The 16,254-nt window shown below is 38.9% G+C and overlaps 1 protein-coding gene across 2 annotated transcripts in view; it reads right to left on the bottom strand.

The window, feature by feature from the left end:
- The window catches only part of M1AP (meiosis 1 associated protein), a 105,076-nt gene that overhangs the window by 46,913 nt on the left and 41,909 nt on the right, over positions 1–16,254 (bottom strand). For both annotated transcript variants that reach the window (XM_023732482.1, XM_012556265.2), the window contains exons 2-3: positions 14,898–15,083; positions 12,696–12,864 (exon numbers count right to left, since the gene is read on the bottom strand). In XM_023732482.1, the coding sequence (XP_023588250.1) occupies positions 12,696–12,864; positions 14,898–15,083 (355 nt within the window). The remainder of the gene's footprint in view (positions 1–12,695; positions 12,865–14,897; positions 15,084–16,254) is intronic.

Here is a 16,254-nt window from a genome sequence, read left to right as displayed (position 1 = left end):
GTTCTTCCTCTTTTTCGATGACCTTCTACTTTACCAAGCATGATGTCTTCTCCAGGGACTGGTCCCTTCTGATAATATGTCCAAAGTCCGTGAGATGAAGTCTTGCTATCCTCACTTTCAAGGAGCACTCTGGCTATATTTCTTCCAAGACAGATTTGTTTGTTCTTTTGGCAGTCCATGGTATATTCACTATTCTTCACCAACATCATAATTCAAAGACATCAATTCTTCTGTCTTCCTTATTCATTGTCCAGCTTTCGCATACATATGAGGTGATTGAAAATATTATGATTGGGTCAGACGCACCTTAGTCCTTAAAGTGACTTTTTTTTTTTTTTTTTTTAATACTTTAAAGAAGGCTTTTGCAGCAGATTTCCCAATGCAATACGTCGCCTGATTTCTTGACTGCTGCTTCCATGGACTTTAATTGTGGATCCAAGTAAAATGAAATCCTTGACAATGTCAATCTTTTCTCCATTTATCATGATGTTGCCAGTTGTGAGGATTTTTGTTTTCTTTATGTTGAGGTGTAATCCATACTGAAGGCTGTAGTCTTTGATCTTCATCAGTAAGTGCTTCAAGTTCTCTTCACTTTCAGCAAACAAGGTTGTGTCATCCGCATATCACAGGTTGTTAATGAGTCTTCCTCCAATCCTGATATCAAATTCTTCATACAGTCCAGCTTCTTGGATTATTTGTTCAGCATACAGATGGAATAAATATGTGAAAGGATACAACCCTGACGCACACCTTTCCTGAATTTAAGCCACACAGTATCCCCTTGCTCTGTTGGAACAACTGCCTCTTGGTCTATGTACATGTTCGGCTTGAACACAAGTAAGTGTTCTGGAATTCCCATTCTTCACAATGTTATCTGTAATTTGTTATGATCCACACAGTCGAATGCCTTTGCATAGTCAATAAAACACAGGTAAACGCCTTTCTGGTATTTTCTGCTTTCAGCCAAGATCCATCTGACGTCAGCAATGATATCCCTCGTTCCACATCCTCTTCTGAATCCAGCTTGAATTTCTGGTAGTTCCTTATCTATGCACTGCTGCAACTGTTTTTGAATGATCTTTAGGAAAATTTTACTTGTGTGTAATATTAATGATATTGTTTGATAATTTCCACATTCTATTGGATCACCTTTCTTCGGAATGGGCACAAATATGGATCTCTTCCAGTTGGTTGGCCAGGTAGCTGTCTTCCAAATTTCTTGGCATAGATGATTGAGCACTTCCAGTGCTGCATCCGTTTGTTGAACGATCTCAATTGGTCAACTCCTGGAGCCTTGTTTTTTGCCAATGCCTTCAGTGCAGCTTGGATTTCTTCCTTCTACCATTGGTTCTTGATCATATGCTACCTCCTGAAATGGCTGAACGTTGACCAATTTTTTTGGTACAGTGACTCTGTGTATTACTTCCATCTTCTTTTGATGCTTCCTATGTCATCCAATATTTTGCCCATAGAATCCTTCAATATTGCAACTCGAGGCTTGAATTTTTTCTTCAGTTCTTTCAGCTTGAGAAATGCCCAGTGTGTTCTTCCCTTTTGGTTCTCTAACTCTAGGTCTTTGCACATTTCCTTATAATATTTACTTCGTCTTTTCGAGCTGTCTTTTGAAATCTTCTGTTCAGCTCTTTTATTTCATCATTTCTTCCTTTCGCTTTAGCTACTCGACATTCAAGGGCAAGTTTCCGAGTCTCTTCTGACATCTGTTTTGGTCTTTTCTTTCTTTCTGTCTTTTAAATGACCTTTTGCTTTCTTCATGTATGATGTCCTTGATGTCTTCCCACAGTTCGTCTAGTCTTCGGTCATTAGTGTTCAATGCGTGAAATCTGTTCTTGAGATGATCTCCAAGTCCAGGTGGGAGATACTCAAGGGCTTATTTTGGCTCTCATGGAGTTGTTTTAATTTTCTTCAGCTTCAACTTGAACTTGCATATGAGCAATTGATGGTCTGTTCCACAGTCAGCTCCTGGCCTTGTTCTGACTGATGATATTGAGCTTTTCCATCATCTCTTTCCACAGATGTAGTCAATTTGATTCCTGTGTACTCCATCCGGCAAGGTCTGTGTATATACTTGCCGTTTATGTTGTTGAAAAAAGGTATTTGCAATGAATAAGTTGTCGGTCTTGCAAAATTCTTATCATGGCATCGTTTCTATCACCAAGGCCCAACTTTCCAACTACTGATCCTTCTTGTTTCCAACTTTTGCATTCTAATCACCAGTAATTATCAATGCATAATGATTGCATGTTTGGTCAATTTCAGACTGAAGAAGTTGGTAAAAGTCTTCAATTTCTTCATCTTTGGCATTAGTGGTTGGTGCGTAAACTTGAATAATAGTCATATTAACTGGTCTTCCTTGTGGGCGTATCCTATCACTGACAGCATTTTATTTCAGGATAGATCTCCAAATGTTCCTTTTGACAATGAATGTGACACCATTCCTCTTCAATTTGTTATTCCCAGCATAGCAGACCATGTGATTTTCTGATTCAAAATGGCCAATACCCATCCATTTCAGCTCACTAATGCCTAGGATATGGATCTTTATACGTTCCATTTCATTTTTGACAATTTCTAATTTTCCTAGATTCATATTTCATACATTGCATATTCCGATTATTAATGGATGTTTGTGGCTGTTTCTTCTCACTTTGAATCGTGCCACCTCAGCAAATGAAGGTCCCAAAAGCTTGACTCCATCGACATCATTAAGGTCGCCTCTACTTTGAGGAGGCAGCTCTTCCCCAGTCGTATTTTGAGTGCTTTCCAACCTGAGGGGCTCATCTTCCTGCACTATATCAGACAATGTTCTGTTGCTATTCATAAGGTCTTCACTGATCAATTTTTTCGGAAGTAGACCACCAGGTCCTTCTTCCTAGTCTGTCTTAGTCTGGAAGCTCCGCTGAAACCTGTCCACCAAGGGTGACCTTGCTGGTATTTGAAATACCGGTTGCAAAGCCTCCAGTATCACAGCAATACACAGGCCACCACAGTACAACAAACTGACAGATGCATGGTGGTAAATGACAATAGATAAATTAAAATGGAATTCTAAAATATTTAAATAATTCAAAATAAAGCAGAGAAAAGATGAACAAAAAACACTGAAGACAAACAAAAAATAAAACAGCAGGCCTAAATCCAACTATATCAATAATTATGGTAAATGTTAATGGACTATACAGTCCAAATAAAAGGCAGAGATTATCAGAATGGTAAAAAGCAAGACCCAATTATATGCTATCTACAAGAGACACACTTTAAGTATGAAGACACAAATGGGTTGAAAGTAAGTGGATGGATAAAAGATGAATCATAAACACAGTGAGATCCAAGAAAAATGGAAACATACACCCACACAAAGATTTGTAAATGGGTATTTGTTGTAGCTATATTCACAACAGTCAAAAACTGCAAACAACCCAAACGTCCATCAATAGGTGAATGGTTAAACAAAATGTGGCATGTTCATACAATGTAATAGTATTTAGCAATAAAAAGAAACTAACAACTCATAGAAACAGCAACATGAATGAATCTCAAAATCTGAAAGCAAAAAAAAAAAGACAGACACAAGAAAGTATACATACTGTATGATTCTATTTATGTAGAATGCAAACTAATCTGCAGATACAAAGCACATCAGTGGTCTGCAATGGGGATGGAGGGAGTGATCGAGTGTAAAGGGGCAAGAGGAATCTTTTGGGGATGATGGAAATGTTCTGAATCTTGATCTTGGTGATGATTTGTGAGTGCATTCGACTGTCAAAACTCATCAAATTGTACACTTTGAATGTTTGCACTTTATGGTATTCCTCAATAAAGTTGGTGAGGAAAATTTTTTTTTGTAAATTTGGGATCCCCACAGACGGGTTATTTTTATGGAAATATCTTGCTGCCAGTGGAAAAAGGCCTACGGCCCATTAACCAACTGAAAACTCAGAGGAAACCTCTGTCTGCCTCTGCCAGCAGTAAATCCTAAACACGAGATTGACAGTTCATAGCTGTCTTGAGCTTTAACTACTGTTCCAGAATGTTGCTGCTGCAGAAAGTCTTCATGGAGTCAGCTAGCCCCTGTGCGCTGCTCTTGAGCCGGAGATGGCCAGGGCTTGGTACCAGATGTTTCAAAAACGGCAAGGTTGCTTGTTTCTGTTTGTTTGTTTGTGTTTTTGAGAAAAAAGAAAAGGAAAATTATGCAGAATCTGAGGCATTCAAATTGACAACCTGCTTGTATTCTGATCAACTGCTTCCATTGTTAGCGGTTTGCACATGACCGTGATTTCTATGTGAAAAGAAGCCAAAACTTGCAATACTATTTTTAGCAGACAAAAAAAAAAAAAACCCTAAGTATAAATGTACAAACATTTTTGACTTGAACATTTGGATGGTACTTGATACAAATAGAACGTTAATCCTTTGGACGGAATGTTTGGAAAAAAGAGACTTTAAAAAAGGGGACTGTTGTTGGTTTTTGTTTTTGTTTTTTTTGGAAGCGTCTGTTAGGGGTTAAAGTAGTACTGTAACTCATGACTGTTAATAAATACATAAAATGAAATAAACTGTTGTGTGCTGTCAGGAAGGTTCCACAGGCACCACTGAGCTAGGTTTCAACCACAAAAGATCCTTCCTGCCTTTTTTTAGGAGGACCCTTTGTTTTATTCTTCCTGTGTCGTCCTCCGCTTCTGTTCCGTGCTGTTACTTGGCAGAGTGAAGACTGTTACTTTTTAGCCATGGCTGACGTTGTATCAATAACTAAAACAACAGAGACATCCAAAAACATCGCAAACCTGGGATCCAGTATGCACCCAGCGTGTCTGAGGTGGAACTCCATCACCCACAAAAAAGGATGTGATCATTCATTGCAAAGTGCTTTGTAAAATTCTCATTTACAAGATAATAAAGTCAGTTCAAACCGGAAAAAAAACAAAATCCCAATTTTCAAATAACTTTAGATTTTCTGCTGAACTCTATGAAATTCTTTAATTTTAAAAAAGGAAAGTTTTTTTCCTGAGAACATGGCTTCTGTTAATGAAATAAACAAATGTCTCTCTGTGTTAAAAATCTTTAGATAATAAATACAACAGTGGTTCTAATTTACTCTTAACACCATAGGAAAGGGACTTTAATGCAGTTATTAAAGGCAAATGCAATGAACAGCTGCATTTCTAAGACACTATTAGGGGAAAAATCACTATATGGAGTCTGACCATTGCACCGAAGCATACAGGGTGTCCCCACCACCACCCCGGAATCCTTTAGGAAGCAACATGTCTTTATTTTCTATGTTTAAGTTGTTAACACTCGTTGTTTCTCGAGAACACGTATCTATGAAATACCTCTCCAAGAGAGCTTGACATAGACTTCTGGCAAAGCCTACAAGGAAATATTAAACAGATGGTTTTCGAGCACTTAGGTAGGGAACCTGATATCCTTACGCGCAAGGCTGAGAAATGTACGCTGGTTGACAGTATCGTTAGGGTGATTTGTAACTGGTTGAAAGATTTACATACCCAAAGAGTGCAGCCTGCTTTCAACCTGGACAGATGCCCTCTGGATGCCAAAATGCATTGATCACCGTGGCCATTTTAGTTTTGGCGTATTTATTACTTAGCTATCGTTTAGAAAAGTTATTATAATTTTTTTGTCATTCCTTTCCTTTTCAAAGTAGTTTTATTACTTTAAACAACATTTTATTATTTTAGTTTTATTTGAGCTTTATAAAGAGGCATCGTATTGTATATGTCTTTGGAGGTTGTTGTTGTTAGGTGCCATTGAGTAGGTTCCTACTTATGGTGACCTCATGTATAACAAGGAAATGTTGCCCTGTCCTGCGCCATCTTCATAATCATTGATATGTTTGAGTTCGTTGTTGCCGCTATTCCGTCAACACATCTCACTGAAGGGTTTTCTTGGTTCCGCTGAAGTCTCCACTTTACCAACCATGATGTCCTTTTCCAGTGATTGGTCCTTCCTTTTCCCACTGCTCTGCCATGCCAGCTTAGTCACATATCAAGCTTTCATATATGTGGCTGTTTCTGGCTCTCTAACAACACGGCAACAATCTGTTGATGTGGTGAATTATATTTACATATTTTCTAATGCTAAACCATTTGCCTTCCTGCGAATAACCCACCTTGGTCATTGTCTTAGTTATCTAGTGCTGCTATAACAGAAATACCTCAGGTGGGTGGCTTTAGCAAACAGAACTTTATATTCTCACATTTTAGGAGGCTAGAAGTCCAAATTCAGGGTGCCAGCTTTAGGGGAAGGCTTTCTCTCTCTGTTGGCTCTGGAGGAAGGTCCTTGTCTCCTTTGGGCTTCTGCTCCTGGGCAATCTTCATGTGGCATGGCATCTCTCTTTCCGCATCTCTACTTGCTAGCTTGCTTTTAATCTCTTTTATATCTTAAAAGAGATTGACTCAAGATACACCCTACACTAATCCTGCCTCGTTAACATAACAAAGACAACCCATTCCAAAATGGGATTATAACCACAGGCATAGAAGTTAGGATTTACAACACATATTTTTCGGGGACACAATTCAATCCACAGCAGCCATGATGTACTGTATTATTATTATTTTATATAACTGGATTATTTAAGATTGTTGCATCTATTTCCATGAGTGAGACTGGCCCGCAATTTTCTTTTCTTATATTGTCCTTCTCTGGTTTTGTACCATGTCTTGGACAGTGTTTTCTTCCTTCTTCCTTCCTTCCTTTCTTTCTCTCTCTCTCTCTGCGTCCTTCCCTACTTTCCTTTCCCTCCCTCTCTCCCCCTCCATTCCTTCCTCCCTTTTCTTTCTCTCTCTCTCTCCCTGCCTCCCTTTCTCCTCTCTCTCTTTCTCCCTCCCTCCATTCCTTCCTTCCTGTCTTTTCTGACTCTTAATTTGATTTGAGTGATTTGTTTCTTGAAAGTTTGGTAGCACTTGTCTTTAAAATCATCTGGAACTGGTTCATTAAGGGACTATTAAGATTTTTATTTCTCTGTGAGTCAGATTTGATAGGGCATGTATTTTTAGGAATATGTCCATTTTTGTCTAAATGTTTACGTTCATAGTTTTTTATCTCCTGTTATGTTTCCTTTTCTCATTGCTGACATAGTTTATTCTGCCTTCTCTCTTTTTTTTCCCCTTCATCAGTTTCACCAGATGATTCTTTATTTTATTAGTTTTTCAAAGAACAAATTTTTGAATTGTTAGGTATCTGTATTGCTCTTTTCAACCGAGGCAATATAGAGAATGGTTAAGCACATGAGCTTTGGAGTCAGACTGCTGAGCTTTGAATACCTGCTCTATCTCTTACCTGATAAAACTTGGGAAAGTTACTTTAGACAAGAAATTATGCCTTAGAGTTTCTTCATCTAGAAAAATGGGAATTAAATAAGATAATATGTGGAAATTCTTTAAAACGGAGTATTTGAACAGTAAGTATTCAGTAAAATGTGAGCTGTTATTATGATCTACAAACAAATGCTGGAATATGTTAACAGACTGTAGTTTTTTTGTTCACATGTTTTCTCCCAGAGTCTCAGAAGACACCAAGATATCTCAGAAGATAGGTTGTATTTAATACTCACAAATGCAGGTTGTATTTAATATTCATAAAACCTGAGGAAGTAGCTACTATTATTAGCTATATTTTATAAATGAGAAAATTGTGAAAGAAAGAGGTTGAGTAACTTGCTCAAGGTCACACAGTTTTATACTAAAACATAAAAATTCAATGTTGATGCATCCATACATTAGACTACCTCACAGCTATTAAAAGAAATGGGTTAGATCTCTATGTATCAAAATGGAAAAAAAAAATTCTGGATAAATACCTAAAGAAACATGCAGAGCAATGAGTATAGTACAGTCCTGTTTTTATAAGAGTAAATATATCAGAACAATAATAATGTTGCATGTACATGTATGTTTAGGGAAAGCATTTCAGTAGAATGTGTCCTACACTGTTGATGATGATTATCTCTGGAGGGTTTGGAATTTTGGGTAATTTTGAACTGGTCTTTATTACACTTCTATAATGTTTGCATTTGTATAACTTGTAGTAAAAAAAAATTAAAAACAATCAGATAAAAGCTACTACAAAGAGCACTGGGTAGGGCCTTTCAGCTAAATTTTAAAATAAAGAAAAAATGAACAAGTTAGATCAAGGAGGAACAAATTAAAAGAAGTATCATTTGTATAGCCCGAAGAAAACAGACTAGGCTGTACAGGCTGAAATTTTATAGAATACCTTAACTAATATGAATGCAATTTATGGTTAACCTTTTCATTCAGATATTGTTAAAGAATTTTCTAAAATGTGAGTCTGCTTTCTTAATTTCTAAGTTCATTCTTTCCTTGATAATTCTGGATCTTGTAGAGTCTCCAAGTCCTCTTTGTGATATTTACTTCACACTGGGCAGGACTGTGCTAAAGACGGCAGAATTTAGACTGACTGAAGGACATATTCTCATAGTTACTTTTTAAGCTAATCTGCAGTATCAACTTTTTCTTGTAACTTGTTTCTCTCTTCGAAAAGGAAGTATAGACATAATTTTTATTTAGTTGATGATCTTGGTTACTAGAATTTAAAAAATTATAAATAGATTCAAGAAGTGTTTGAATCAATTCATGATATTTATGGGTTACTAAGGGAAGCTATGAGTATTTGGGATATGTCCCTAACTATTTGAGTTGATGTCACAACCTCTCCTGAATCATTTTTTTTTTCCTAATCATTCAATTATTTATTCAAGAAACATTTATTGAGAATGTACTGTGTGCTAGGCAGAGTGATAAGTGCTGGTGATACAGAAATATAAAAGACACATTGTCCTGGCCATTAAAAACAAGTCTCAGAAATATATTAAATTATTGATAGACACAGATTTTCAAAATTATTTACAATAAGAACAGCCAGATTTTACTGAGCATTTACTATGTACTAAGTAATTTACCTACATGATCTCATTTAATTCCTACAACCATTGCATGGGGTAGGAGTTAATAACTAAGGCTCAGAGAGGCTAAGTTCCTTGCCCAAGGTCACACAGCTAGTAAGTGACAGAACTGGACTTCAGACTCAGGCAGCCTAATTCCAGAGCACTCCACATTCTGAAAATGATAGAAGCTACTGCTGCTAATCTCTTGATGAAGATACCAAGTTAAAGGAATTGATTACGAGGAAAATACAGGCAAACTAGGAAGAATTTCAAGCAATGAACCAGATATACACTTAACCCACGAAGAAGAATTACAAGTAATTTATGAGATGATGTATTATTTATAAGCAAATAAACAAGAATTACAAGCAATTTATGGGATAACGTATTATTTATAAGCAAGTACTGGAAGAATCATTAGCAGTGACACAAGGTAGAAAGCCACTTTCTTGCATTTAAAATCTCTTCTGTACAGCTCTAGTGACTAACTATTTTAAATAAAGGTGTCACGTGGCCTCAGATTATTCTGAGCTCTGTGCCACCAGAAGTACATTAAGTTCTTTTTGGGTACAGCCACTAAAGGGAGGAAAAAAACCCGCTGCTGTCAAGTCGATTCTGACTCATAGCAGCTCTACAGGACAAAGTAGAACTGCCCCATAGGGTTTCCAAGGAGCAGCTGGTGGATTTGAACTGCTGACCTTTTGGTTAGCAGCCCAACGCTTAACCACTGCGCCACCAGGGCTCCAAAGGGAGGAAAGGACCTAGTTTGTGCCTGATTTGTCCACGGCCAAAGAGAAAGAAAAATAAATTTTCACTCATGGATATAGTTTGAGAACCCACTGGGAAGGACTCTGATTGGGGCCTGGGAACCGTGATTGGCTCAGGCTAAGTCATGACCTATTTTATTACTAGGAGGGTGGAGGTGTTACCAGAGAAAAGGGATGTAGAGGATGCTGGGAAGATCAAGAATAGCCTCTCCAGGTATCATTGCCACTAATTCATTCAGCAAATACCTACTGGTAATGTAGAATATGCTGCACACTGGGACAGAGATGTGTCAGAGAAATTTCTAATCTAAAAGTGCTTACAGTTTAATATGGGGCAAAAGATATCAAGTAGCTTACAATTTAGGTGAGGAGACAAAATATCACACAATAAAGCAATGGTGAACAATTCTACATGGTATATAATCAAGTGCTAAATTGTATGGTACAGACCATGAGTGACGTAGTTGTTCTAAGGAGAGGAAAATCAATACAGTAGTCATGAATCTTAACGAGGACTTCAAGGATGGATTTGGCTTGACGAGAATAGGGGAAGGAATTCTTATGAAAAGAGATGGAATTCAGAGGAAAAGACTCCTAAGAGTGAAGGGATGGAGACAGAAAGAAGCACAGTCAGTTCTGGAGCCAGTGAGGAGGCAGTCTTGAGAAGAGCAGAGCGTGTACAGTATGTAAGAGCTCACAAACCCATGGCTAATGCTGGTTACCCTCCCTTCCCCACCAGAACAGTGCCAACAACCTTATGATGCTGGAAGGATCCACAAGTGTCAGAATTTCACAAGAACCACATCCTTAGTTACCAACCTCCAGATCTAATTCCAGGGGGAAAGAAAAAAAAAAAAAAAGAGAGGTCATCGTGAGGAGCCAGGAAGAGGTCAAATGTATCAGAAGAGTGGGCACCTCCACGTGTACATAACCTTGGAAGGGGCCAATATAGCCAGAAAGGACTGCTGGAGGGCAAACCATAACTTGAGTGTTGGATGAAGTAAAACCAGTTAAAAATCTTTTAAGCTCCATAATTTGGAACTCTCTGCTTGACTTTCTGACTAAGAGCTTTTAATAAATTTCCATTGCCTTAGAATAAAATCCAAATATCTTAGCATGGGATATACGGCCCTTCTTGATCTAAACCTTGCCTGTCTTTCTAGCCACACTCCTGCCTCTGCCTGACAGGCTCCGTCTTAGGGAGCCATGGGCACATCTCTGAAAGCCGAGCCTATCTTCTCCTGCCTCTAGGACTCCTTTGAATGCCCCTTTCCTCTTCCTCTGCTTGGCTAATTCCTACTTGTCCTTTAAGACTCAATTTGAATATTTCCTCTTCCAGGAAGTGAAGGTAGTCGGATTATGTATAATTTAAATTTACTTATTTGTGCTTCTCTGCATTTTTTAATTTGTCTACAGTAAGCATGAGTATTTTTCAGAATGCAAATATCAAGGACAAGGTCACTCAAGTAAATAGAGCAAATGAAGGAAGGGGAAAGGCCACTCTACATTTCCCTCCAAAGTATTCCCAGGGGGTAATTCAAGAATAAAAGTCTAATTTCAAAAACAAAATGAATTTTTCCTCATTGGATTAGCAAATATTTAAAAGAAAAAAAAGTAATTCTTAGAAGGGAAATAGCTAGAAGGGAATTATTAGCGGAAGTGTAAATTGACATGATCTTTTTGCAGGGCCATTTCTTAATAACTATCAAAACTGCAAAAATACATATTGTTTTATCTAGTAGCTTTACTTCTAGGAATTCATTCTACAGAAATTACCTGCACAAGGGCACAATTATACGTATAAGGAGGGGTGGCTATATAATTTGCGGCGGGGAGCAAGTACAAAATGACAATGTAGGGTTCCTTGTTCAAACAGCAGGAGAAAGGTACCATTAAACATACTAAAATACAAAACATTTTTACTTCCTCCATAGTCTCTTTCTTGACCTGTCATAGGGCTTTTTTATTTGCTATTTAAAGTCATACCCCATCAAGCACCAGTACACTTGCCATCAAGTGCAGGCCCTCACAGTCACTTGGGGCCTGTCCTGCAACTCAGCTCAAGTCAGCACCCAAGGCACTGACGCCCAGGTCCCTGCTGGGAACACTGGGCGGCCAGCGGTGGCTGGGCTGGCCCGGGCTGGGACACCAGGGCTGGGGAGCGAGCAAGTGAGAACCCATTCTGAGGAGGAGGGAAAGGGGCAGGAGGCAAGACTCTAAGCCCTTAGAGTGAGGCTCTAAGCTCTTGGTGCACATTCCAATGTCCCATCAAACTTCACTTACAAACATAAATTCAAAGATATAATTAAGAATTTCAAGACAGCAACTGAAGAGCATCAAATTCAAGCACAGGGCCTTTCTGAATGCAGGGTCCTGAATGACTGCCCTAGTTGTAAGCCCATGAAGCCAGCCCTGCATATACGTCTATTCATACAGCACTGATTATAGCATAAGAAACTAGGATAAACCAAATTGTTCAGTAATAAATGATTAGACAGATAAACTATGGCATAACCATGCAATGAAAAACCACGTAGCCATTTAAAAAAATGAGACAGATTTATTAATATGAACATAGATAGCTGTCCAACACATGGACAAAGAAAGTTGCAGAACATTATGTCTGTCATGATCCCATTAAAATATTATGTTTGTGTATGTGTGAGAGTATGTGTGTGTATGTATATATACATAAAAGAATGTTGGGAGGGATACCTCAAACCTTTAAAAGTAACTAGGGGAGGAAGCAATTTTTACCCTTTATACCTATAATATTTCAATTTTTCCTATTAGCACATACTGTTTCTGAAAAAAAAAATTCAACTCTAACACCTAGAAACATCTGTCTGAACTGCAGTGAAATCTGCCGGCTTCAGTTACCCTTTAAGAATACAAAACACCATGAAAAAATCTCCCTGGCCTATAAAAGACTACTTATTAAAATTCTTACCATTCTTTTTGCCTTTTCTTTTAATTCTTACCATTGTTGCTGAGCTCCTCAACAGGGGATGCTGAGTCCATACACTCTAGGACTCCCTTTGTGATCTCAACGACCTGAAGCCTCCTGACTCTGAGTAGGTCGGTGTTTTTCAAGCCTTCTTCCAATTGTTTGACCACCTCTTTTCCAGGCTGGGAAGTCAGAATAGTAATCTGGAAACAAATCCAAGAATCAATGTGTGTACTCTCCCTGATACACAGAGTGAGGACCGTAACAGGTTCCATCTGAAGGATAAACATAGCAGGTCTGTGGTAGTGGCTATTGTGCTTAGTGCCAAGCGGAAGATTTAAATGTGACTTACACACCAAATTTCATCGAACAGATTCTGGTAGGACGGGTCTGGTGGGACAGGTCATCCCAGAACCCTTTCAACCAGGCTGAGCCGACCCCAGAAAGCAACCAGTGAGAAGTCATACCTGTGTTTTAGTCTTTCAAGATTGCTTTAAGAACTTGGCAGCATCCCTCCCACATAACATACTTGGATTTTATGAGGAAACAAAGGAAACAGGATCCTCGAATTCCACTCACTAAATGTGTGCTAAATATTAGAGAGCTTGTACATTCCTCTCCCACGGTGGTGCTTTGGTGTAGCTTTCTCAGACTGCTTTCTCTCCTTGCTCAACCTGGATACAGTTGACCTATTTCTCTTGCTCCCTTGACTCTAAAATGTATTTACTCTTGACCAATACATTTGACCTGAAGGAATATTGAGGCATTTGTGTATAATTTGAATATTTTATTATATTTGAATGAGCACATTCATGTTTTTATCAGCAGTTCTGTCTTGGACTTTGAAACTCTGGAAGGCAATATTAAATATATAAAATTCTCTTTTGTACTTAGAAGTTCTCGACTGATGAAGGATGCAGATGAAAGCATAAATATTTTTTAACTCATCTATTTGTTGCTTCAGGTTAACCAGAGACAGAAAGTGTTTTAACTTAACACTCATTCATATATCCAATGAAGTATGCAGTCATGATTTACTTATATTTTTAAGACTGTCTCAGTCTGGTACCAGCATTGCAGGAATTTTTACATTTGCACATTTGCAAATCCAAAGCAAATTTACTCAATTTGGTGCTGTAATAAAGTTACAAGTTTTGCTTTATGAAAACAGAGATAGTTCTCTAATCCGCGACACCAAAGGTCATTATATGTTAGAAACTTATGTGCTGTGTAATAATAATTATATACATGTATAATTTTTAAAGCTTATAGTTATGCCTTAAAAGAGACTAAATTTTAAAAGTTGCTTGTCTTTCATGTTGTGGGGTTGTTAACCAATGTCATAAAACAATATGTGTACTGACTGTTTAATGAGAAACTATTTGTTCTGTAAACCTTCACCTGAAGCGCAATTTAAAAAAAAAAGTTGCTTGTCTTGTTTCACATAATTTTATCTAGGTGATCAGGCTCACTGAAACGTTCTTTCAGAAAACAATTGAAAATTAATGAACATGTCCTGTTTCCAAGGCTCCAGAGTTCTTGCACCCAAGGCTGACTGATCTTGTGACTGTCTTCCGCAAGGTTTCTATTTAAGTGTTGACAATGTTTGAGCACATATTGCTCTTATAAAATTTGTGTGTTCTGACATAATTGTCAACCAATCAAAAATTTTTCTTGTTCAAAGTTCCTGATAAAATTGTATATATAGCACTTTGAAAATCTGAATTAATCGTAACACTAATTTACTCAGTAATGACGTGCTGCCCAACTTTAAAGTTGTCCATTAAGCCTTCATAGCAATCTGTTAATGGTGTTTTGAGTTGTTTATTTTTGGCATTGCCAAGATTTTATTAAGAACAACTGTAAATTCCTAAGGGTATCTGGGTAAATATAAATAAGACACCAATCTAGCAGTTTAATGTTTGCTTTACAGCTTCCAAAATCTGGAGGCAGATGGCATATTCAGATTTTATTTTGATTTCAGTTTTTACCTATAATCCACTTCGGTCCATATTTTTAGAGCTCATCTCTATGCTTAGCTCTGTACTAAGAGCTGCACAGGTTGTAGGAAAAAGAGAAACACATCCCCTGCCTGGAGGGAGCTGAAAATCTAGCTTTGAAAATTATACTTGATGTGTACAAATAAGAAAACAATATGAGGCTGATAAATAATGAAGCGCCTAGACGGAGTGAAACAGGAAGATGGTGTGGAGTCCTAAAAGGCAGCATCTCTTACCTCCAGGGAAGTGTAGGTCAGAGCTACACTTGAGGGCACATGTCTGCTGTACTGTTTGAACTGCTGAAGCCCATCCTCTACTGCCAGCTGCAGTGAAGTGCCCTGTGGTCTGAAACAACCTTCTCTCTGAACCGTGCGTAGCTCTGAGATGCAGGTCTGCAACCTAGTAAAGTTCCCTTTCACTTGCTGCAGAGAAAAATGAATCGAAGATACAAATTTTCAGTGACCCATCTTTCAGAGTAACTGGCAGTCTAACTTCATTATCAGTTACTCCTCAGGAGCTCCTTCCCTTCCTGAAAATCTGTTTATTTGACCAACATCTACTGAATGGTTCTAAATACTGCATTAAAACCTTCCCTACACCAGGCAGGGCCAAGATGGCAGAGCAGTCAGACACTTCTGGTGGACCCTCCTACAATGAAGACCTGAAAAAACAAGTGAATCGATTATATATGACAATCTAGGAGCCGTGAACATCTAAGGCAAAGTTGAGGAACTGGACTGAGTGGCAGGGGGAGGGAGAGATGATTCAGAAGCAGCGAGGAGTTGCCAGACCTGACCCGGCAAGAGCCTGAACCCTGCAGGCCTGATCAGCTCACGGATGAGCAGTGTGTCAGGCAAGCAATGGTGCTCGGGAGGCGCGTTTCTGCATCAGGAGAGACCCAGAGGCAGAGAGTCTATTCGGCCACCCAGAACCAGTGAGAAGCAGCCTTCAATCAGCAAAAGATAAGTACTTGTGTACGGCCTACCCCGTGGATCAAAAACATCCCCCTTAGGGAAAAACCTCTCTCCCATTTACCTCCCTGCTCCCTGCTTGGCACTGGGTCCCAGACCAGCTTCAGCAATTGCTGAGTCCCCTGGGCCAGAAGTAGGATCTGTCACACACCCTGAGCCATTCTCCTGGCCTTGAAGACTGAACAAATTAGCAAACGGGAAAAAATAAACCACCAGCTCTCCTGAGCGAGGAACCCAGGGTAGGCACAGCTCCTTTGCCTAGGCACAGGGATAAGGGATCCTTGGACTTTGAGTGCCTTTCCCCCTGCAGAGACTTGTGTGGGCCCATTTCAACAGTGTAGGCCCTCATTACTGCAGGACAACAGGGTATATACCTGAAGTCTAACTTCAACTGTTTCAGCTGTGAAGTGGCAGGTTCGTGACATTTGACACTGCTCTGCCCATTAACCAGGGTCTTCACCTACCCATGTCAGGGGCCTTAGGACTGGTGGCTCCACCCACGCCACCTAGCCACCTGCAATAGGGGCCCATGAATAAGAGATGCCCCCCAGTCCTTACAGCCAATAGCATTGGGTGCCCATAGTCTGGCTGCAAAACCCACCCACCTATGCGCTCTAGGGAA

This window comes from Trichechus manatus, unplaced genomic scaffold, assembly GCF_000243295.1.
Source record: "Trichechus manatus latirostris isolate Lorelei unplaced genomic scaffold, TriManLat1.0 scaffold00004, whole genome shotgun sequence".
Lineage (NCBI taxonomy): Eukaryota > Metazoa > Chordata > Mammalia > Sirenia > Trichechidae > Trichechus > Trichechus manatus.
Note: the sequence above shows the minus strand (reverse complement) of the source record. Positions and strands in the feature narration are given on the sequence as shown.